The sequence below is a fragment of the Apostichopus japonicus genome, chromosome 19, assembly GCF_037975245.1.
Source record: "Apostichopus japonicus isolate 1M-3 chromosome 19, ASM3797524v1, whole genome shotgun sequence".
NCBI classification, from domain to species: Eukaryota; Metazoa; Echinodermata; class Holothuroidea; order Aspidochirotida; family Stichopodidae; genus Apostichopus; species Apostichopus japonicus.
The window spans coordinates 13,102,925-13,128,014 of NC_092579.1; the positions used below are offsets into that span (position 1 = coordinate 13,102,925).

At 36.4% G+C, this 25,090-nt stretch overlaps 1 protein-coding gene across 2 annotated transcripts; it reads left to right on the plus strand.

The window, feature by feature from the left end:
• On the plus strand, positions 1-24,719 carry LOC139960623 (putative E3 ubiquitin-protein ligase UNKL). 2 transcript variants are annotated; one of them, XM_071959142.1, is made up of 14 exons: positions 1-152; positions 245-454; positions 8,430-8,758; positions 9,394-9,529; positions 10,287-10,489; positions 11,587-11,699; positions 12,695-12,883; positions 14,528-14,675; positions 15,453-15,575; positions 16,756-16,937; positions 17,927-18,184; positions 19,374-19,469; positions 20,327-20,488; positions 20,733-24,719. In XM_071959142.1, exons 1-14 carry the CDS (start codon positions 40-42, stop codon positions 20,907-20,909), a joined length of 2,439 nt encoding a protein of 812 aa, XP_071815243.1. In that variant the 5' UTR covers positions 1-39; the 3' UTR covers positions 20,910-24,719. The 2 variants fall into 2 exon arrangements, with proteins under 2 accessions (XP_071815243.1, XP_071815242.1); XM_071959141.1 differs by having other exon boundaries at positions 15,453-15,574; positions 16,752-16,937.
• Positions 24,720-25,090: the final 371 nt, after the last annotated feature.

A 25,090-nucleotide genomic window follows, 5' to 3' on the forward strand; every position in this document is an offset into this window, starting at 1 on the left:
ACCTGTCAGGTATGGTGACGTCATACTGTGTGATTGGCTATGCAAATGTACATTTCGCGGGCTCAGGCTAAATCCAAAATGCCGTCGGAGCAGTTGCGAAATCAGGCCAGTAACGCCGTGGTAACTCCAGTGGAAAAACCTTTTCATTATACGTAAGCATTCATTATACATTTCTATAATAATTAGTGTTAAAAAGTAAGGGAGACAGTCATTCATATCGATGATTTCTGTTTCTTTTTTCTAGGTACCTGAAAGAGTTTCGTACTCAGCAATGCCAGGACTTCCTTCAACACAAATGTCCAAACCATAGACCATTTACTTGCTTTCATTGGCATTTTCTCAACCAAAGGAGAAGAAGACCGATAAGAAAACGTGATGGAACTTTTAATTATAGTCCAGATGTTTATTGCACGAAATATGATGATACAACAGGAATGTGTCCAGATGGCGATGAGTAAGTTACTCAGTAAAGCATGTTGCTTTGTTTTGTTTACAAACCTTGGAAAGTTGTGACGCCATGTTTGTTGCGATCGAGAGTGTTCAAAATGACTCTCGTCGTGCATCACAACGAGCTGTTGTCACCTTTCAATAATCTATTTACGAAATAATGTTCCAATTTTGAAAAGTCCAGTCACTTCGGTTTAATTTGTTGTCATTTTAGAAGTCGTTTCGTAACAGATGAGTTCATTTATTGGTAGCCTATGCTTGAGTAGAATTTGTATTGGCCGCGTTATATCCACACATATCCTATCGTGTACATTGTGTGAGTCATGCTCATATATTAGCGTATAGCGTAGGCTACACACACAGACACAAACACAGCTGTTACGAAGATTGTCCCATATAGGCCTGTGTCGATATTGAATATCGTACATCCAATGTTGTGTTGTACCGTCACAGTAACGTTCATTATTTAGGAGTATTGTTTTGAAAATTTATAGGAATCCACTTAGTGGTAGTGATACATTTATTCACAACTTGTGCTTTACATTTAAAATTTAAAATAATACATTGATCTATTTGCCATGCACAATTAATAATAGGCCTCCAGAGGCTAGTGAATTTGCAAGTTCATCAAAGTTTATTACAAGTTGAAAACCCCATGGAGGCTATGCAGGGGTAATCACCTACATGTTGCCTTTAATTACCAGGTTTTGTAACATTAGTTGTTTATTATGGAAACATTAAGCTGCAATTGAAATATTGCTATATGAAATATTAAACTTTGTTAGCAATTTATGCAAAATATTGACTTGCTCTACTTTACTAGCTCAACAAAATGCAGAAAATTGTTGATTCATACTTGATGCTCTGCAAAATTTTCTGCAAAACGAATTTTAATTTTCTCACTTAAAGTTTGCAATTTGATCAGTTCAACATATTTTGTTGCCAAAAAATTAATTACACACAGTATAACACGAGTAGTTCATCATTTTGATGCAAAATTGTGAAATGATAACATTCATATGTTATCATTTTCAGGATCTTTCAGAAAATTATTAAAGTAAGCACTCAATATTTAATGAACAATTTTTTGGGCTGCATTATGTTATGTTGTTGATATTTTGTAATTTCTTTTGTTTTGCATCTGGATGATGGATTCATTAATTGGTTGCAAATTGTATACATGTATGTACATTTAATTGATCCAATGATTTGTTGGAAATTCTTTCTTATTACAGGGACATCTTCACTTGTTGTGGCACCTTCAAACATTTCCATAGTTTATAGCTGACATTTAACTTTCTGCACTCCGTCACGTCAAAAGTTAACCTTAATTAACGATTTAAGGCAATCACATTATTGGACTGTGTGTAGTTATATATACCAACAATACAACCTAATGGAGATCAACTAAGGATGTTGTGCAAATTTTACAAACATTGGAATTATCAAAACTATTGGAAGATTCTATATTCTATTATCGAAGGTTGAGGTTGTTTTTTTTTGCAACCACAGTTTTGCTTTGTGTAAAAATCTTTCTATGGTTTTGATGAAATCATTGACCACTGAAATAGTGAACATGGACTGGTTTTCAATATATTTTACACAAAGTCAGTAGCAAGCAATGCATTTGCAGAGATTTGATTTGGGAGAGATGGGCATTGTTATTTTTTAACTAGACATTTATTGGTTAAAATATATTCCTGTTGAGACTCTTCAGTATAGATGATGTGCTACTGTACTCCTCACTTTGATTTATTATGAACCACAGATCTTGAAGGTTTGTCAAACATATGGAAACTGCTGCACTACAGTGGCAAAGCGTCCATACAGTCAGGGGGCATCCGCCCCCCCCTGATGGACTGCTGGCGCCCTTATCAGCTTTTTACCACTTTTTTCTTTATTCGCGATTATTGACTTTTTTATTGTGCTCTCATCTACCGATTGATATTTGTCACATTATCTGCAAATTAGCAAGGCTCGGAAAGGGTCATTTCCAGCGATCTAGGGAGTATCTTTACTGTACGCCGGGCCAACCTGTGGTGGCGCTCTGCTTAGATAGTGTCAAAAGCACCCCTACAAACCTTTCTCACCCCCCCCCCCCCCCCGACCAATACCCCTAGCTCCGTCACTGCTGCACTAATGTTTAGGCAAAATAGAGTAAGTCAAATTACATGAGGGTACAGAATTTTCTCAAATAGCACACTGGTTGCCATTAAAATGCCATGACTTGTCTCAAGGTGAAAGGTTCGTTATTGAACCAACATGCAGACTAATTCTGTATTGTGCATGGATCAAAAGAGAAGCTTAGACTTCCTATTGTATTTTGCATATTGCATAAATGAGATCATTATTCTTCTTCAGTTGTTTGTAACAGGCATTTTGCCATGTGATAACAAGAACGTGTACATCAGTTTATATCACTGATTGGATACATTGCGTCGTATACGGGAAGTTGAACAAATGTTGGATATCCTTTCCAATATATGTTATTTATTATTTAAACATTTGTGCATGATACAACTGTTTGGCTGCAATTACCACAGTCATTGTAATTTAGGGAGTTACTAATTATTATCCTAAATCAAAACATGTTTAATCCACAACTTTAATTAAAGTTGGTTTTCTTCCTGAGGAAAGTTTGTTGGTTTTAGGAGGAGCAGCGCGCTGGAGTGGTAGGGAGTGCAGGTCTGTTGAAGTCGCATATTTCCCAAAAAGTTCCCTTCAGTCTTAGTTACTATCAATTCACAGATGTATTGATTATGTTGCTTCAAAGCAGAATTGTGTTCCTGGTAAAGCAAATATATACCTTTTTTTTAGCAAACTAAAAACAAACAAAACACTGAACCCTGTAGACTAAGTTGTACCACTTTGCCATTTCCAGATGAAAGTTGGTTGGATTTAGGAGGAGTGGTAGGGAGTGCAGGTCTATTGAAGTCGCATATTTTCCAAAAAGTTCCCTTCAGTCTTAGTAACTATCAATTCACGGATGTACTGTATTGATTATGTTGCTTGAAAGCAGAATTGTATTCCTAGCAAAGCAAATACCTTTTCTTTCTAGCAAACTAAAAACAAAACAAAACACTGAACAGTGTAGACTAACTTGTACCACTTCATTCACAATATTTAACGGGCTGTTACTTGGATGTATTCAAACAGTGCAGTTTGGGGGATTTCAAATTGTTTGGGATTTCAAATTTCCTAAAATTACTAGCTACCATATTTACTGAGCTAGCACTGATGAAGTAACCTTGTTAATACTCTTTGTGTTTTCATTGTACATTCATGTGTCAGTTCTTTTTATGTTCTGAGGTTCAGAGTGACGTTCACCCCCCACCCAACCCCCACCAAAGGGGGGGAAAGGGTAACGTATCACACTGATAGTTGATGTAGATTTTTTTTTGTAGAAATAGCGAAACTGCCACTGGTATATTATTGAATAGGGATTCTTGGCAGATTGCTTGCTAGAACTACTGTCTTTCACTGAATGGTGTTATCTTTGAATGGGCTGTTCCCTGTGTTGATGTTGATACAAACCTAAGGTGAAATTACTGAGCATTACAAGTGTTGTAATTTCTTTGGAATTTGTCAACAGTGAATGATGTCTTATTGACTAAGAATCCGACATGACAAAGATCAGCATTCCTTCCTAGCACTAAATGCAAAGAAGGTTTCTTGGGGATCAATAATAATAAGGCTAAAATTTGTATTACCTACTTTTCAGAGTAAAGCAAATTTGTCGACCAGGTCGCAATTTATCAGGAAAAATGCTTGAGGTGGTCGGCAGAAATAGTGAGGTGGCTACCACAAGATGCATATAATGGCGGTCACATCTTTGCATTAGTTTACTGTACTGAAATTAACACTGGTTGCAACCTTCATTCTTCCATGATGTGAAAGGAATTGAATGGTACTTGGTGATTGCCTACTGGGATTTTGTTTATCAAGGGTGTTATTTAATATGCAGCATTCTTCATTCAGTTCTTACATTTGCAACAGTGTTAGATAATAACATACCAAGTGGCAAGTTCATAATGATTTCACAGGGGAATTGCATCAGGCCACAGGAATCTTAGTATTTTGTTTACCCTCAGACAACGCTAACAAAAAGATACCTGTTCAGTTATTACAACTTTGTTGTCTAGATGTACTGTAGTATTATCAGTATCTTTTAAGGGACCATACTGTTTATTTATTTCAAAACTAAGCAAACTTCCCTTGGCCTCTATTGTAAGCATTATGTACTAGTTTGCCCTGTGTTATCTCCATGTGTGTGTTAGTATCCATATTATGAGCAGTTTCTATTGCAGCAGGTAGTTGTGTAGAGGTAGTGGTAACACTATTTTGGAGTTGAGTTCACATATATGACACTGTAATAGATGAAGTGCAGTAAATTACAGTATAACTTCATGGTTGAATAGTCAATTTGATATAAATTTGAAGCACTGACATACAAACCTAAAATGCAGTTGTTTGAAATGATGCCTGCATGATGTTTGTCCATTGGAATGTTTCTCAAAAAGATTGTATATTTCAACAAATTTAGCCAAATATTTCCACGGCCTCTTTTTGCTGCAACGGTTGAGAGGAGAGAAAGGAGATTGTGAGTGCAGAGAGTAAAAAATAAAAGAATGGGTAATTGGATTTATTAAGTAAACAAGAGTTTAATATTCCATTCATGACAACTGCGACATTGCCTCATTCAGCAACACCAAGCAATCAAGGATATTGACTCGTCCCTTCATCTCTTTGATAATTCTATCTAGGAAGCTCTCTCTCTCTCTCTCTTCTGACTTACCAGTCTCTTAAGAAAGAGATCCTCCATCTTGCTTGGAGAATTAGGTCAGGTCATCTTCGTATCGCTTTACAGCTTTTGACTATCTTGAGAGATCTCACCAATCTGATATACCTTGGGTGATATTGATTTTCCATTTGATCAGACAAGTCAAGCATGCAGAAGCAACAGAAACGAGTGAAGTCTATAATGTTTGCTGCACTTTGGTAGACTAGCCTTACTAGTACATTCTCTTTAGCAGTACCTACTGTAACTAGAGTCACATAGTACAATTATACACTTTTTTATGATTGCTGCAGCTGCAATTGAAGACTTTTTAGGTACATCTGAAATTTATTAATATTTGGCTATTGATTGTTTTTTTGCTCTTTCTCTTTGGGGGGGGGGGGGGGGTCCAATAAGGGCATGGAAATGGAAACAGTCAAACTTTTGTAAATTGCTATGGTGATATATAGATACATTTGGTGTTGAAATTTTGATTGCAGTTTAGAAAATACCTTGAAAAAAGGGACTAATTTTATTTTGCAAAATGTCCCTCTGTGGCACAAACGGCTGGTAAGGTTATGTGTGTGTGTGAAATGTTGTGGTTTAAACACTAAGACGTACTTTATTTGTAAAAAGTGCCATTGATAATGTGTGTGAACAGTTAAATTATGGAATACTAACTTAGCCTTTACAAAGGTTTGTCTATCCAGTATGAACAGTTCTGTGGTGTAGTGCAATATATGTCGTCACTGAACAATTCAAAGTTTTAAATGGTTACACTTCAGTGCCATAACATTCTGTGCAGAAATACAATAACTGTATTTTTAGATCTTTGTCAAATTCTGCTTCAAACCAACACAATCTGTGAATCCTTGACGAGTTTACAATGATAAACATTAGTTGGATGACCATGCAGATGTATACAATGGAATGCTGTAAAAGGAGCAGAACAGTCTGAGTTATAAACTGTACAAGGATGTTGGCTAAATGTTCTCATTTTGCTGATGTATATGGCAAGTTAAATGCCTAATAATTCAATAAACCAGGATTATCAACCGATAAACCTGGGTTATCGATCGAAAAACTGGGTTTTCAAACGATATACCAGGTTTATCGATTGAAAAGCCAAATTTTTGCTTGATAAACCAGGTCTATTGGTTGATAAACAGGTTTATCGAATTATTTGGCATGGATAAACCTAGTTTTTCGACTGATATCCCAAGTTTTTGATAACCTGGTTTATGGACGCCAAATGTCAAATTATTCGATAAACCAAGTTTATTGGTTGATATATAAGCAGGTTTATCGGCTGATAAAGTGCAGGTTTATCACGTAATAAACCAGGTTCATCAACAAATTTGACATATCAATTTGATTATCTCGGTTGATCAATTTGATTAACCAGATTCATCACTTGATAACCCAGGTTCATCGACCGATAGGGCAAGTTTATGGAGCAATAAAAAAGGTTTATCTGGTAGAAACTTGGCTCATTATTCCAAAAACCTGGTTGATCGGTCAAAAACCTGGGTTATCATTCTATAAACCATAAACCAGGTTTATCCAATAATTGGTCATTTGGCTTGCCATAGACGTTTGCAAAGGTAGTCTGTAAGTTTGATGTCAAGAATCCTCCAGTACCCGATGTGTGATTACCCAATCAGTTTGTTTTGCCGCTTAATGAAGCTGTTACATCATGTTTGCAGTACCTGTGTAGCGTTGATGAGGTCTTTGATTAGTAGATGACCCCCTACAAACAAAAGCCTCATTTGCAAGCTCATTAGTAAATTTCTTTTAAGTTGATGAATGGACAGATCTGAAGACTAGTAATATATTTTCAGTTTCTGTTTGAGGTTTTCAAGTGAACAAATAAACTCACCTATTTGTACACTGGAAATAACAGTTGGATTGTTGCTGTGCAGTAGCACACGCTGTACGGTGAATGTTAACATCTTGTTATTACAACGTTAGATAGCTTTAGATTTTGATGGCTCAATAACATAAATCATTAGAAGTTGATAATTTTGTCAGTCAAGTTTTGTTGTTGTAAAAAAATGAAAAAAATATGGCAACTGTGTAAGACATTGCTATACCTCCTTGGATGCGACTGGATACTGGATAAATTACTCCTCATAGTTAGGGGAGTTAGAGGGTGTAGTCACTGTAGTGGGCTTACTTGTGATAGGATATTTTAGCGTAACAGATTAGGGCATTTTCAGACCTATTACTTTAATCATTCCAATCCATAGGATTAGGTATATCCTCAAGGGTTGTGGCCTGCTGGTTAGGTACAAGATATCCCTGTGGCCAATCCCTGCACAAAACCATAAGACCGAAAACAGGCCTTGTTTTGTCATTTTGGTGCTGATGTTGTCCTACAGGTATGCCAGATACATTGCAAGCCTATCGTATGCCTATGCATGAAATTACTGTGAAATTATGAATGAATTTAATGTTTGTAACTACTGTAGTGTACATGTATGAGAACTGACTGTAGCCCTTAATGATATGATCGATAATACTAAATGAGGTACTAGTCAGTCGTGCACAGTATCACACAGCAACAACAAGAAAGTGCACTTCTACTAGCTGATGCAAGATATAATCCCAGGCTCTATTAGATATCTCCTATCTGATCCAGGGACTAATCCCATGCTCTATGATATATCACCTATCTGATCCAGGGACTATGAGATATCTCCTATCTGATCCAGGGACTAATCACATGCTCTATGCTATATCTCCTATCTGATCCAGGGACTAATCCCATGCTCTATGCGATATCTCCTATCGGATCCAGGGACTAATCCCAGGCTCTATGAGATACCTCCTTTTAGATCCAGTTACTAATCCCAGGCTCTATGAGATATCTCCTATCTGATCCAGGGACTAATCCCAGGCTCTATGGGATATCTCCTTTCTGATCCAGGGACGAATACCAGGCTCTATGTGATATCTCCTATCTGACCCAGGGACACCTTGGAATACAATTTTTCTTTTCCCGAGGGGTGTTCTGTGAAAAGTGTAACTCATGGCTCATGCATTAATTGAATTTGTATTTTTAGATCTACTTTTGAAAGTTTAGGCTACCATGTTGATCATCCACTGTATCCAGAACTGCAAAGGATCTAAAATACTCTAGATATTTTATACATTGTAAAGTATGTTTTAAACATGTATGTTAAATATCTTTCTATTTTGACAGATGCCAATATTTGCACAGAAACACCGGTGACACAGAAAGACGATATCACTTACGGTACTACAAGACGGGAACCTGTGTTCATGAAACCGATTCCAGAGGGCACTGTGTTAAAAATGGACCTCATTGTGCATTTGCCCATGGCCCTCATGATCTACGTCAACCGGTCTACGACATTCGGGAGATGTCTGCTCAGCCTAAATCACCCACACCAGTTCCAGAGACGACAGCGTCATCTAATGGTGATTCCATAGCAACCTCTTCTAGTCCAACTATAGGAAGCATCAGTGATAAAGATAAAGTTGTAATTGTAGATGATCCACAATGGAATGGTGAGTTGAAAATTTACTCACAAAATGTTAGCTGCATTGGTTTGATGCCATATCAGTGTGTCTATCTGTCTGTCTATGTTTCCCTCTTGGCATAATGTGACCTGAGTAATGCCTCCCTACCTCTTTTTGCTTTACCACCCAAAGTATCGATTAATACGTTACTAAATGGATTTTCTTAGTCTTGATTAGTTGGTAAATGTTTCAAGTTCAACTCTTCTCCCATCTGTATTTTAACCTTTGGCATAATGTGATCTGAGAAATGCCTCTCTATCTCTTTTTGTTTGACCACCCAAAGTATCAATTAATACGTCGTTACTTATTGGATTTTCTTGGTCTTGATTAGTTGGTAAATGTTTCAACTTCAACTCTCTCCCATCTGTATTTAACCTTTGAAGTAATTTTTCTCCTTCAAAACTCTATTCCTCTAGCCTCCTGATTAATATACTAGTGATGGGTCAACAGAATGTATGTATTGAACATCACAACAATTTTAGAGATGATATGTGCCCTGAAAGGTATGATTATACAACCATATGTTGTTGTGAATTTAACCATGTCATAGTGGTACCATCAGTATGTACATGTAGTCTGTACCCTTGTCAATAAATGCTTTGATCTGCTTCTTTCTCCTTTAGATACGATATTTGTTTTAGCCAATTATAAAACGGAGCCTTGTAAGAGGCCACCTCGGTTATGTAGACAGGGCTATGCTTGTCCCCAGTACCACAATGCCAGAGATCGGCGAAGATCTCCAATGGTCTATCGATACAGGTAAATTTGATTAAGGTCTCGTCAAAGAAAAACTGTGATTGAAAATTAAATCAAATTTTGCAAGCAACTTTCAACTTAATTTTGTTTTGTGGTCATTGTAGTATAATTTAATAGAAATTGCTTCAAGTGAAAATGCTATGAAGACAGATCAATAATACAGTAAATGTCATTGTACTTAAAGAAGTGCTTCCTTTTTCTACTGAAAAATGGGAAGTGACATTTGGAAGGTTGATCAGAGTTGCTGTCTATTGTTGCCTGATGAGGTAGAAGAGGTAAAATATAAAAGAATGTGAGGAGAAGGGGGGGGGGGGGGGAGACTGAGGATGAAAATGGGAAAACGGGACTTGAAACAGGATACTGGGGTGTGTTGTTAAAGGAATCATTTATTGAAAAATGGGATCCAGTCCTTCCAGTCATATCATGTTTTGTCTTTGTATCACCCTAAGCCTTGTATGGTTCATTGAATTTAAATTTGATCAAAAAGAAAATAGGGGGATGAAAACTTGGAGGTTGAAAACTTAAAAGATAAGAAACACATATGATACTTGATGAAATACCACGCTGTGTAGTGGCAATGTTTGGGAAGTAGAAATAAACAATAGTGGGAGAGGGAGGGGGTGGGGGAATGGGAGTAGTGATGGCCAATATTCATGGCAATGAGGCAATCACCAACAATAATTGACAGTATTTTACATTCTAGTTGATATATAAGGATGTATGTATTTATATACTTACCAATATTGTGCCTTTTTGACAGATCTACACCATGTCCCAATGTCAAACATGGTGATGAATGGGGAGAAATTTCAAACTGTGAACAAGAAGATATGTGTCAGTATTGCCACACGAGGACCGAGCAGCAGTTCCACCCAGAGATTTACAAATCCACTAAGTGTAACGATATGCAGCAGACGGGGTATTGCCCGAGAGGACCCTTCTGTGCATTTGCTCACGTGGAACGTAAGTTCTAGAAGATATTGCACTTGTGCCGAAATCTATCAGATTGTCATTTTTAGTGGAATATATGCAAAAAACCTTTTTTATTATATACGAGCCGACCCGTGTTTCTTGGTCGTTGTAGTATAGAGATACGTGGTGGGTACTCAATCCTTGTTTTGCCAAAAGTAATGTACACATACTCTCTTTGTTTGGCTTGTACTTCATTTTAGACTCGGTAAGTAGTAGCCTCTCAATCTGGCAGTCATTCCATCACTAGGGTATTCTCTTATCATATTTACGTTAAATACAATAATAAGTTTTTAAAGTGCTCAACTTGTACATGGAGATGAGCAGCTGAGGGAGGGATGAGGGGGGGGGGGCAGGGAGAAGCTGAGAGATGGTTGTATTTATGTGCCAAATTTGAAAGACTCAAAGTTCCATTGGGGAAGAGTCTAAGCCACCACCTGTATGGCTCTCGGGTGAAATATTGGGCCTTCAAATTTGCCAATTGCAGCCATTAATGGTTTATTTGGTTTTTCCTTTTCACTTTACAACATCTCTGAGAATTCCATGCTGTCTCTGCACAATTTTTGGTTTGCTGTGCATTTGTCCCTAAAAATACTCCTACAAGTTATTTCTTGACTCTAAAGTGCAAAATCATTTGTTAGTAAATGATGATTAAATTAGCCCCTTTCCCTTAGCAAGTTTTGCATTACATGGTAGGATGCCACAGGCAACATATAAAACAGATAAGGCTTTGCAGTTTCTCTTGGCTAGTGCACAATATTGCAGTGGTACAGGATTGTAAAGAGATTACCACCACCAAAAAAAAAAAAAAATCATATCTGTAGTAGAAGATGAGATATTTATCCTTTTGATCACTCTTTTGTTTCCCTGTTGGTTAGAAATTAATCGCCCCCAGCAGTCTTCCTCTCCTTCTTCATTTACATCTCTCCTTTCTTCTCCCACGTCACCCTACTTTAGTATGGCATGACTCACTTGCATTTTCTACGTTTGAACAGTGTAACATGTTTCCTCTGATGTATGTGCTTGTTTTGATAACAGCATTTCTTTCTTTCTTTTTTCCTGTGTGTTTGCAATCGCTCTCATTTTCACAGAGGAAATGAGCTCACAGCGAGACTTCACTCAAGAATTAGGTAATTTAGCCACGTCATCCACGAGGACAGTCACAATGCCTGGAAATAGTAACACAACAACATTAGGGCAACATGTACGTATTGTTTTATCAAGTTGACGTTAATTGCATATTGTTGTCGAGTGTGACCTCGAGTGAGGTCGGGCGTATGTGTACATTTCTGGAATAACTGATCAACGCAATGCAAGCAGACAAAGGAATGTAAATACTCATGTGTTATGAATTGGGAACTAACACAAGACTTATCCTGCTTAGCATTTTCAGAATTTTCACATGATGCAGAGTGAAACAAGTTTCTTTCCCCAAAAAAGGTACAACTTTTGGTTGGTTGAGGGATGGGAAAAAGAGAGAAGGGGAGGGAGATGAGGTTTCTGTAAATCATAGTGTATGTCACGACAAAATGTTAAGAAACAAATTCATTTGTTAAATTTAATTCTGTTAGATTTCTTTTGATTTTGATGAAACACTGGTGCTCGTCCAACTGTCACCTATAAGGTTTCCAAGTATTTTGATAAGAAGTAAGAAATGGTACCATCTTCTCAATATATATGCTGGAAGATAAAGTAGATCTAGCTTCTGATTGTGGATATTAATATAGTTATTCATTTGTATTCTCAATTTCTCTCTCTCTTATAATTTATTGTTGTTATGAATTATAACCTTATGGCATACTTCATGAATCATACTTCTGAAATATTTCTCAGCAGGAGGAATAATGTCATGCAAATACATAGAATGGAACTTAAAGCAATGATGGGGGATGATTCAATGGGGTAGGGAGGGGGTGGGTGTGTGTATGGTTGGGGGGGCACATACTTCTAGACAAGCTCTCATGACCACATAGAGAGACCACAGTAAAAACACTGTCTTTCATATTCACTGTTTACAACCTTTTCAGGTTTCAAACATTCACCAGATTATTTCTTTCTAGGTGGAGTAATGATGACAAGATCATTCAGTACATTGGAAAATAATAGCTTGATTATATGATACATAACTGTTTTGAGTGAACGAATCGATCCTGTAAACTTTTGTTATGTTGTTTATTATTGTTAATTTGTGGCCCACAGATAGGGTTATTGACTGGTAACGATGGTCAACAGTTTCCACCAAATACAATGTACAATCCAGGGGTGATAGCCAAGCCCAGATCAAACAGTGCATCCAGCAGCTACTCCTCTGAGAGCTCACATCTAAGCTTGACGTACCAGAAAACCATTGCTCCTGTCACGTCATCAGATCATAAGGAGGAAACAACAGTAAGTAACATCTCATCTCTCTCTCTCTCTCTCTTTGGATCTCCCTCTCTCTTCCTCTCCTGGAATTATCTAGATTTTCTCAGCATGAAGGTTGTTCTGTTTGCATTGTTTCATCTCTATAGCAATGAAAATTCACTGCTGCAAAATACATATATATTTTTAGCTTAATTGACATAACAGAGAATGTACACAGGGGGAAAAAAGGGGTGAAAGGTCATTTGCAGTTGTCAAAAGAGTGGCTCACTTGGTCTTCTGTATTTAAGACCTTTAAGTGTTTGATACATGTTGGTTTGTGTATTTGTTCTTAAGTGCCGTTATAATCAGAACAGGAAATCTGTGAGACTTCAACGTGTTGGTTGCAGCCGTAGGGGTTTTTACTCTCTTGTAATGATTACTTCTTTTCCGGTGGTGAAAGGGATTGGATTGATGTAAACAACATCCATGACGGGGTTTTGCACTCATCGTATGTTATCTATCTGTAGTTTGAACAATATTTGATCAAAGCATGTTCAATAGTTTACAAGTGCATTTTTTGCATCCACTCAACTCTCTTTGCAATTGTCAATTAATAAAGCCGTAACATAACGGTTATTCTGGTTTTGATGTATTTTTGTCAGAGCAGTTTATTTCCAAGTCTAGAAATTTTACAATTTTAGCCATTTGCTAAATCCTGCAAGTGCGTAAACAATCTACTGTCTAAAATCAAGTCCTCAGTGGTATTTTCATGAGTTGCAGCTCACTTCAGTCAGTGTATAGGCTTATATTAATAATGATTATTACTGATGGTAAGCAGTAATACAGGGCCTAAGTTTGGTAAAGAAATAATTCAATTATTTGACTGACGATTGTTAAGCGTCTACTGGCAAAAAAGCGCACGTTCATGTTTTTGTTCTCTACCGGCAAATTGGCAATATCCACTGGCATTTAGCCAGTAAATAGCCTGGAGTCTCAGTCTGCTGTCTTTGATACCAGATGACAATCCATCGATCGGCTAGGAGTTGTCGAACAGCTGTAGCTAGGCCTAGACCTTTTTTCTTTGCAATATATCAAACTCTGAACAGAAGTTGTCATAGTCACAAAAATTACTATATATGCTAAATTACCAGGTCAATCGATGTTCAAGCAAAAGAAGCAACATCATGTGTTGATTCTGTATGAGCAAAATGCCTCATGATTCAAACCAGGATGTTTAATAATGCAAATATGAAACCTTCCAATTCCATTTTGTAATTCTCAATGATTTGAGTCAGTTGTTTGTGATCAAAGGAGGATATATTTAGTGATGACAATGCTGTATTGATAGTAATTTAAGATGTTTGATTTGTAGAACCAAGGGGCTGGATTGTGTTGGGTTGTTGGTTTGGTCATTGGATGACTAGGGCATAAACATTTATTTCTTTATTATATTTTTTTTGAGGTAATGTCCAAATTCTTGTTACAAAAAAAATGTTTGTGATCATACTAAAAGTAGAAAAGGCGATAAATGTTTCTTGTGGTATGTCAAAAGAATTCTACAAAATTCTGTCATTATATTAAATTAAAATGTATGAATTAGTTTTTTTTTGTAGAGACTGTTTTGCACATTTGTAAATTTAGCTAATATTTAGTATTCAATTGTTCACATTTCCTTTTGTTCTCTTGCAGAATTCAGTATTTTCATCGTCTCTAGGTCACATTATATTACCAACTAACCATGGTCAATCCCAAGGCCAGAGTTTCGGAGTACCCAGTGGCATGTCTGCCACCGCAATGCCTTTTTATCCACCAAGTGATACCGTGGAATCAGTTATAGGTAAGATATGCACGATTAGGAAAGGAGGGAGGAAAGTGAGATGGGAGGGGAGGGGGGTCAAGGGGGGTCCTTGGGTGTGTAGGAATCCCCAAGTATGAGTGTGTGGATGATGTTTGTGCCAAGTGTGAAGATTGCCAGAACTTTTTGTATAAGGCCATACTCTATTCACCTTGTAATATATTTCATGTTAAATTTGGAATTCAATTGGTTGGGAGTGGTTGAGGGAGAGTTGGGGGGTGGGGGGGGGTTGGGATCGCAAAAGTTAATAGAGAGTGGTAGTAACTTCCAGAGAATGAACCAAGTTTAAGGTTTTTTTAATAAAATGGAATGACACTACATAGTGTTTATACAATGTACATTCCCAAATGTCCTTATTCTATATTAATACAACCATCATTGATATTGTTCCAAACTGTTGAAATTGTTTACAACTTTCTCCTCTTTAGTCTTGGAGAGAAAAAAACATAAATATGCCTTTTCATATCTTACAGTTTCCTCAATCTCCCAAAACCCCTCACTCAACCTGCCAGAGGTTGTCGCTACACATCACAAACATGAGCAAAACTAAAATGAGATATGCGTTGCAAGGAGCGGTTGTTTCAATGCCATTAGATTTATGTATGATCTCTCCTGATATGATTATTACCCTCAAGATTGTTCAAACTTAATATTTAATATTCAAGTCTAATTGTTAAATGAGTTGCCTGACTCTGATTCAAGAGAAGCATGCCTTTTGCCATTTTAATTTTTTCCTTTTTAATTTGCATCTTTATCCAGGGAACGCTATGGATGATTTTAACCTGGATGAGTTTAATGTGAGCGCCTTAGAACGAGAATTAGATGATAATAACTCCTCAGTGGGTAGTAGCTCTGTGACTAGTATAAACCAGCTCAACACAGGTAAGATATGCGGCAGATACACACCAACGATTGACAGGATAGGTCGTCTTGGAGTAGAACGGCAATGTTTCACTGATTGAATTTAAAACACGTCAAGGAAGCAAGTCAATCGAGGTGGCATAAAATGCTACTCAAGCAAGATTTTCTCCTTCTTTTCTTTGTTCGTATGCTCTGTTATACCATTAAAGAACAAAATTTGTCCTTTAAAACTCCCTTGGAAGAGCCTTCCATCTCAAATTATGGAAGAAAAAAATATATGGCAGATAAATATTATTATATATAGAGTCATGTTGTCAACGCTGAAATAGGAATGGTATTAGATTGACGTGGTCGTTAACAAAATGTTTGTCATTATAACTCAGACAAAACAAACGTCGAAGAGGAAGACAACCTGCACAATATGTCTGTTTTATTCCCTTTGGTTTAATTAGACCAGGCTTCATCTCTGCTAAAAGAAAGTTTTTCATCAAACATGCTGTCAAGTTAATGCAAAACAAAAGTGAAAAGGGAAATTTTTTATGAAGATGGAAAACCTTCCCTGGTTTTTTGTTTTTTTTACTCCCACGTGATTAATTATCATACTGGTTTGGGAAAATCCTGATCTTAAGGATTATTTACTACCGATGATATGCTCAAGTAGTATTATTTTTTTACCAGTAAATTGAAATCAATTTCTTAAATCTCAACATCTCTTTGACGAGATTTCCTTTTACAGTTGTTTGTGTAATGTACATGGAAAATGGTATATGAAGGGAATTCACAGTGAAAGTAATTTCTTTCACCGATAGAGGGAAATCAGTCCGGATAATCGTATTGTCGAGAAGTGGCGGCCCTTAATAAGTTGCTACTGCTGATTGCAAATCAATGACTTGCTTTAATGGTTAATTAAAGGAACCATGCCTTTTTCAGCTAACTGGATTGGTCAATAATATTGCATTCAGTGAGTCACCATCAGTGCTCATGGCTTGTCCTCCCCTTGAAACTTTCCATGATATTAGGCCAACTTGTACAAGGCCCCTGAATCTTGACTATAAAAGGTTTGATGTGCTAAAATGTCAGGTATACATACATGCTTTGGATAAATTTCATTCTGTGAAAGCATCTCCTCTGGCCTATCTTGTCTTGTTTTCTTAAAATGAGTGTTTCTTCTTCTTCTTTTGTTTGTGTTTCATTATGGTAGGTATAGGTATACCAGCAACCACAGCTCCTGTCAACATTCCTCGTGATGGCAGCAGCATAGGTGGGATGAATCACAAGTCCTCCATGGCAGAATCTCCTGTCTCTCCCCTCTCTCAGCTTCCTCCTCCATTTGTCCCTCAACATATACAACAGCAGAAACAACAACAACAACAAATTGAACAGGTGAGATGACATTTTGTCTTAACCAACATTGGCGCATAATTACACCCATGCTTACCAGTATAAAGATGTATCAACAAAAACAAATTTAAACAATTCTCAATTATGTCAGTGTTTCAACATTTTTGCGGAGTGTTTGCAAGAGGTTTTTGCCTTTCACCAGAGCAGCAAAGGAGAAAAAAAATGAGTTTGTTGGTTTTGATGCAAGGATAAAACAAAAATGTAGAGTACTGTTGAATCTCTGATGTTGTTGTTTTTATCCATTTTTCTTTGAGAGATCTTTACTTTTATTTTGAATGTGTAATATGATCTTTGTTTGCTGACAACAGTGCTGTATGTACATATCTGTTAGGTTCATGAAGATAAATGAAACCTTTCTCTCACCATTTAATGTTGATCTTCACCATTAATTGATTAGTTCACTAAAATTGCCCTAAACAAAACTATCAAAATTCTAACATTAAGTTACAGTGGGTGTTCACTTTAAGCTGTAAAATGGTCGAAAAAAACTAACTGAATCTAATTTGTTTTTTTTCTGGCTGTCGCTTTAATTGTCTGAACTGCAAAAAGAACGATTGATATGTACACCGTAAGAGAGATGTGTAGGTTTGGTGTATAGAACACCCGCTTTCATACATATCGAAGCAGACCAAGGTCTTTGGCATTGATTCTCTTCCAATGGAATGAAATTGAAGTTGCTGACAAGCTTCACAATTTGCAAGATCTTTAATTGGGTTAATGTCTGTAGACTGTTACTGATACACATATACCGAATGATTTGGTTTCCCTTCATGTTATGTGACCCATGCTAACAGTGGTTCAAGTCACTTTGCAAAAAGTCAATTGAGCAACGAAAGCACTGATGTTCTTTAACATTTTATATATCAAGATTACATCCACCGCAAATACCCAGAAGACACCTCACCCACCTATGATACATCAGAGCCGCACTGTGACTGAATTCAGCATATTTTAAATGATTTTGTCCTCAGGCTGCTGCGGCGTTCATGAGCCGACCCAATACCACACCACACACATCTTCACTACTTCTAGCATCCATGATGGATCCTCTATCCCAACCCCCTGGGTCCCCCAGTAGTGGACCCACTAGAAGCCAACACAATCTCATGTCACCTGGTAGAAGTTCTAACCCAGGCCCGGATGGAGACCATCATAAGTTACAGGAAGAGGTTACGACACTACGGAATAAATTGCAGACCTGGGAGGAATCTTGGAACCAAGCCAAACAGGTATCAGCTGGAGTGTTTATATCAAGGATTTAAAACCTGGAGGGAACCAAGTTCATTTGACTAACGTGCTATACTTCATTTAGATTGACCCTCTTCAAGCATAAGAACTGGTTACACTTACAGGGCCCAAAATTCTGGCCATTAACTGGCTAAATGCCAGAAGAATTGGCTGTTTGCCAGTAGGAAAATGAAAATAGAAAACTGGCCTTTTTCTGTCAGTAGACACAAATAATATAAACACATGATAAGTAGGGTAGCGATAATCAGTCAGAAAATCAGCATTCCTTCCATATGAGTGCTGCAATACTGCTTATTATCAGCAAATATTGTTGGGTCGCTCCCACAAGCCAAAGCCAGTAGATGTCTTCAGAAATTCTTAGCCTGCATTATAAATGAATTGATTAATTCAGACGGCATTCTCAATGATTTAAGACCCTAAAGGTACTCTGCCGATTTCATGTACATATTAGGGGTTTACTTCAATGTCCCACATCAAGCAGAACTACTTATTATATTATAAACAAGTTGACTTGAAGATAGTTCCCAAAGAGTCAAAACCTTAAAGGAATAGTCTCACTGATTTAAAACCCTCAAGGAACTCTTCACATTTGTCGTATGTACCAGACGACATCACAATCAGTTGAAATGGGTTATGGAAATCCTGTGCTTGTCACCCTCATACCCGGATGGCATATAAACTATGACTTTCTAAAGGCAGGAGAATGCATTACATTTCACACCTCACTCTCTTTTAAACATGTTGAATAGTTTATAATAACTATAATAGTTATTAATATTAAGTGACCTGGAAGGCATTTTTTTTTACAAATGCTAAGCAACCACCTGTGCATGTGGTAGAAGTCAAATGGCTTCTAACTTGCACTTCACTTTGGGTGGCTGTCCAATTTACAGTTACTAGAACCCTGTCTTGTAAAAACCAAAAGATGAAACGAATATAGACCGCCATTTGCGTAATGAAAACTCTACATAGTGCTTGCCACAAGACACAAAAGGGGCTTACCGTTATTGAAGATAAGCCACGAAGATTACCATTTTTTAGCGCAACAAAGAGTCCAAAACTCTTTAACTGTGTTTCGTCTCTGATAAAAAAAATGTGTATATCTAGAAAGAAGAGGATGTAGCAGGTCTTTTTGTAAATGAATTCCATTTTTGATATTTTTTTCGTCAGGCCTGCGATGCTTGGAAACAAGAGGCAACCGACTGGGCGAAGAAAGCAGAAATCTTAGCTCAGGAGAAACAAGCCTCAATACAATCTAAAGAAGAAGTAAGTGAGACCTTTCTGGTACCTCTTTTATCCCTTGGCTCCCCCCTTCCCCCTCCCCCATCACAAATCAACTGATTCTTCAGTTGCTGGACCAGATTGCTCATCAGATCACTACTTGTTAAGGCCTGAAAGTGGTAAGATGTTTGTGACATGCTTGTTTGCATTAGGTTGGTTAAACATCCTCTTAATGCTGTTTGTTGTAAGTATCTCGAGACAATGTTACCCTCAACGACCTTGACTCGGGCACATATCCTGGATTAATTGAGAGCTTATCCCACTTTTTTCAACTTTTCCTGGTCAATTTTGGTCATCGTAGCACAATATGTCTTGAAATCTCCACTAGTGATAAACATTAAGTACCGGTTGTGGCAATCAGTGGATGCTGGTTAGAGAGGTATCAATTTCTGATTGGTTCTGGTCAGTTAGTTTGAGTGACCGTTTCTTGCAGACTGCCACTGACCAGCATAGCTGTATCACAGGCTTGGCTGGTCTAGTTTTCCGGATCCATTCCGGCATGTCGTTCGCATAATATGACAAAAGTCTCTGAGCAGAAGGGAAAAAATTCTAAAATATATTCTTATCATTTTGTCTTCTATCTTCTTGCTAAGTAATGTTCATTTGATGAAGAAACTTCTTTGAGAATGTCACAGTTAATAATGCTCAGTTGCATTGTTACATTTTTAGGAAATTGATGATCATAGCCTCAAAGAATGCTTCTAAGAATGAATTTCTCCTGGTAAAGGTAAACAAGGTTCAAAGTGATGTTAAAAGTTTTGATAAATAATGACAATATCATTGACCTATATTTGCAATTAATACATTATACATAAATTTGTTGTAATTTGTCTATTTTGCAGGCTCTACAAGAGTGTAAGGCCCTGAAACAGGAGGTGGATGGTCTAACCGAAGGCTCTCATTTACACATTCTACACAAGGTCTCAGAGTTGAATAGTTTACCAATCATCAAACTTAGACAAATGCAAATGCAATTGAGGATGGACTTAGATAGACTTGATAAGGTGAGAATCTTTAATATTTTCTTGTTGCTGGTTAGTAAGAGCGTTGCTTTCTGTTTGATTTGTAGTATGTATCACTTTTTTTACGAGTACAAAATATAGTCAATATATAGTCCAAATATAGTCAATATATAGTCCATATAGTTAATATAGTCCATATATAGTCAATGTTTAGTCCATATATAGTCAATATATAGTCAATGATACATTTTGAATGGGCTTATCGATACTTTTCTCTCTTCCGCAGGTGTTAAACATACGGGAGTTTCTTTTATGTCAAGTGTGTAAGAACTATGAGCGTAGTGTTGCCATTCTTCCCTGTCACCACGTCGTCTTCTGCCCTTCCTGTGCCCCATTGCAAACAGAGTGCCCGTCGTGTCACCAGAAGGTCACAAATCGGACCAATGCCTCCATTCCGTTTTAACTGCTGTTTCCCCCCACCCCCCCCCCCTCTTTGAACATATTAGTACAAAACATTTTTAATCCATGTGTAGCTGAATTTTAATTTTATCCTTTCTAAAAGTATCTTTTCCCCCCCAAATTCTAAGCCAAATGTTGATGTTTGCTTTAATTTTTATTCATGATTTATTTCTGATGGAAGCTGCGCACACAAATAGTCTAAGAAGGCCCTGTAGGTAAGGATTATGTATTTGCAGTATTAAGTATGTTCTACCATAGTAGCCAGTAAATTCAGTAACTAACCACATCATTGATTGCATGTCTATTGGGAAATGATAAAAACCAAATGTACTCAGTTGTAAAAGAATAACTATTTAGATAATTGTATTTTAATCAGATATGTAGGAAAGAACAGCCTAGCTTCTTCTTTTTTTTTTTGTATTGTAGAGAGGTGATTTGTCAATAATAATCTCTTTGTTCTTATATCCCTCAGAAAGAAATAGTTTTAGTCGAATGTAGGGAGGCATGTCACGTCGGAGTCGTATTTCAATCTCTAAAGATTCATAACACCATTGTGTTTTTGACATTTGGTTAAATAAATAATCTTGTGTATTCTTTCTTTTAATTTAATTGTCTTTTGTTCTCGTTTTGTATATTGACCTTGGATCTATTTTTAGAATGCTAACAATATGAGGAACTAATTTTAATTAACGATAACGAGAGAGTGGGTGTGTTTGTGTTATACGGATTATATATGAAGGTTTTGCTTATCAATCAATCTTGCATCTGGTGCTGTGTTTCCTGACAAGGATGGAAGTGTTGTAATTCCTAACAAGGATGGGAGGTGGGGAGGTGGGGGGGTGGGGGAAGAGGGGTGCAACAGATTTACAGATAGGCATCGACTGGTTTTGATTTTGTATGAGACTCATGGACCAGGTTAAGTTTTGCTAGGTCTTTGATTTTATAAGTTTTTATTTTTACTCAAGTAAAAGGTTGTGTAGGGAATCCCATTCTCGAGGATTATTTTAAAAGGGTTTTCCTAACAAGTTTCCCAGAATAAGAAAAGTTTCATCATCAAATCTTCAGAGGAATAAGATGAGTTGGGGAATGATGTATACAACAACAAAAGAAGTTAAAATTTTCCACATTTCATTAGTTAACATCACACTGTTTTTATTGCTATTATATCAGACATTCTGTAAGGTCACTTTGTAGGGTCAAAGTGTGACTGAATATTGGTAGGGTTTAAAAACATCCCAAGTACTTTTTATTTTTCAAAGATTAAAATGTTAAGGAAAGTTATTATACGTTATTGATAAATTGTGTAAATTTATAATTATCTGTCCTTTTGAATGCTTATTAACTGGTTGGTTTTTGTAACTTGATGATCTATAGAAGGAAAACAAATTGTCAATAGGTGACATTTAATCTAGTTTAACATTCAACTGTTTAGGTAAAGCACTGATAACCAAACTGTAACTTTTCTCTTCTAAGTTTCATTCAATATATTTGAAAAGTTTCCTTAAATCAAGCATTTCCAAGTTGATCTATAAAAATTTTCAAGAAAAACCTTTGGTCTCAAAAAGTTCAAGTTTCTACAAATGTAAGAACAGTTATTCTTTGCATTGCATCGGTTCCTTGGTTTGAATTAATATTTTTTACCGGTTGACTGCGGCTCGTGACACTTTACTCTGCTCATAAATCATTTAATTTGGATCTGAAATGTGCTGCGCTTAGGTTACAATACTTACCTTAAGTTGTATAATTTGTTTTGTTTTTTTCGTCTTTGGTTGTTGGACAAGCAGGCTTTTGTTATCAGTTTGCAATCAACGTTATATTTTATCCATCATAATAATTTAATATGCATGAACCGAATCAAAAGTGTTGTGGTATATTCATACGGTTTCCTATTTTAATCAGAATCAAGAATTTTTTTTTTGTTAGGGCTATGGTTTTTGTATTGTTCACTGAGAACTTGGAAACATTTATTGTTCAAAATTATACTTAACAGGGGAAGACGATATATCAAAGTGAAACGCCAAAACGTAACAGGTAAAATTTACAGCCTTTTATTATATGTTGTAAGCTTAGTTAATGTACAGACAGCAGGTACTAACTTCAGTAACACTTTGGGAGTTGGGGAGAAGGGGATTTAGAAACAATTTAGTCAGTAATTGCGTGGAAAATGAAGAAATTAATCAAGTTCTGTGAAACATTGCCAAATTGTTTGCTTTAACTTTTTTTTCAACTGAGGCAACTTATCCAATTTACGATAAATATCTCTGTCTTATGAAAAATGTTAATGAGAGATCAAAATTGCAAGTTCTTTCGTTACTTTTAGTGGAATTTAAAAAAAAAAATTTTTTTTTTTTTTTTTGAGGTTCTGTGTGATGTGAATTTTCATTGCCAAAAAACACAAACAAATTGAAGACTGTTTCTAAACATGGTATGACAATTTAGATACCTAATTGTTATTTCCAAATGATTTTTAGAAAGCCCATAGAAACAAACCGGCAAAGTAGGAGAATTAATATTGGAGACTTTGTATTTTAATTTTCTCACTTAGGCAGAAGGTTCATTCATGTTGAGAAACATAACATAACATAGGTTGAGAGGATTTATTTCCGGTTTGTCCAGATTCTTGTTTCGTCTGAAGAAAACGTTTGCTAGTATCGTTGTTATCCAAGCGACACACAGGACGTTTGTTTCAGGTTGCCAAAATAGCAACGTTGGTAATCCAACAAGATGGTTGGATTCAGGGATGGTTTGCTATGCTTATTTTATTGTAATAAAAGAGGTGGTGGTTGCTAGGACAACCAAAAATAGTTTTTGGACTGTTTGGAGCTGTTTGGAAGCATCAGGGAATGGAAGCTGGAATCAAAACCAAATATAGCATTTTAATTTTGTTAACAAGTAAAATTTTCAACGATGTTTAAAGTTCATCCCTATTTGCAAAGAGTTGGTACCAATTTTTAAAAAAAAAACGGTCTTTGCTGGAGATAGCTTCGAAATAGGTACAGGAAATAACGTGGATTGCTTTTCAAATTGTCTGATTTTGTTTTTAAGACGTTATTGGTTAATTCATCGGATCATTTGATCTAATGAGTTACAGGTCTCTGTTATTTTATTAAATATCTGATCCAAGACGTTTCTTGGAACCAATGTGGAACGAAGGAAAACTTTGTTCGATGAATGGTGTTGGGTGAAAAAGTAGTCATGAGCTTTTTCCTAATTTTGAGGATGGTTGCCTTTTTTGTCTCATCTTGAGTTTCAAAATTCCAAGAGAGCCTATTCAGTAGCATATTAGTAACGTTCAGCTATATAATACTATATAATATTTGATACTGGTCAAGTTAATGTGGACCTTCCTCGGAACAACCTGGCATGTCAAAACCTTTCTCTTTGAGAGGCTGAGGTCGGGACAAGGATAGAGGAATTCATTTGGGAGAGCTTGGTGTCAGAATGTGGATATTTTTTTCTTAAGTAGAAAGGAACCCCCCAACCTCTTTCCACACTAGTTTTTGTAGACAGTATGTTATGGTTGGTCATGGTAGATGTAAAAGTACAGGATATTCAGAATATGCAAATATCAAAGCTAATTTTTTTGTTGTTGTAATGTTTTAGGTTTTAAGTCTACAGACAGTCTAGTGCATGATATGCTATTGCTCTCGAATCAGCTGTGTATGAATTGAATGCATGTTCCTGTAAAGGTTACTAACTCTTAAATTTTGTATATTCTTTAGTTATTTTACATTATGATGTTAAGACGGATGTTTTACCTTAATACCATGGGATTCTTTAATAACTTTTTCTCTCTTTTTTTTTTTTTTTTTAACGAGAAACCAACTTCTAAAGCAGGCTTTGGTGTTTGAATGGTTTGTTTCGGAATGAGGTGTGTAGCTATAATTAATAGTGTTGTGATAAACAATTTATTGTGTACCTATGTAGAATCTCAGGCGTGCTGTATTGTAAGAAAAAATTATACCATTCATAATTAATTATTAGGTTTTAAATGTCATTTTTTTTTTTTGGCTTTTGCTTTTTCCTCACTTTCTCCAAAATGGCGAAATTGTTTTCAAATTGATTTTCCAGCATTGTATAGGGAAGCGTTAAACGATGAACTGTAAAGAAGAAGAATTAGAAGGAGAAGAAGAAGAAGAAGAAACAAACAAAAAAGACAACACTTAATGCAAAAAAAAACTGTAA

Excerpts from the sequence above, each read along its gene's own strand:
- LOC139960623 (XM_071959141.1), top strand. The coding sequence starts at position 40 with ATGCAAATGTACATTTCGCGGGCTCAGGCTAAATCCAAAATGCCGTCG. Across the intron at positions 8,759-9,393 it reads AGATGATCCACAATGGAATG|ATACGATATTTGTTTTAGCC; the intron begins GTGAGTTGAAAA and ends TTTCTCCTTTAG. Across the intron at positions 11,700-12,694 it reads CAACAACATTAGGGCAACAT|ATAGGGTTATTGACTGGTAA; the intron begins GTACGTATTGTT and ends TGTGGCCCACAG.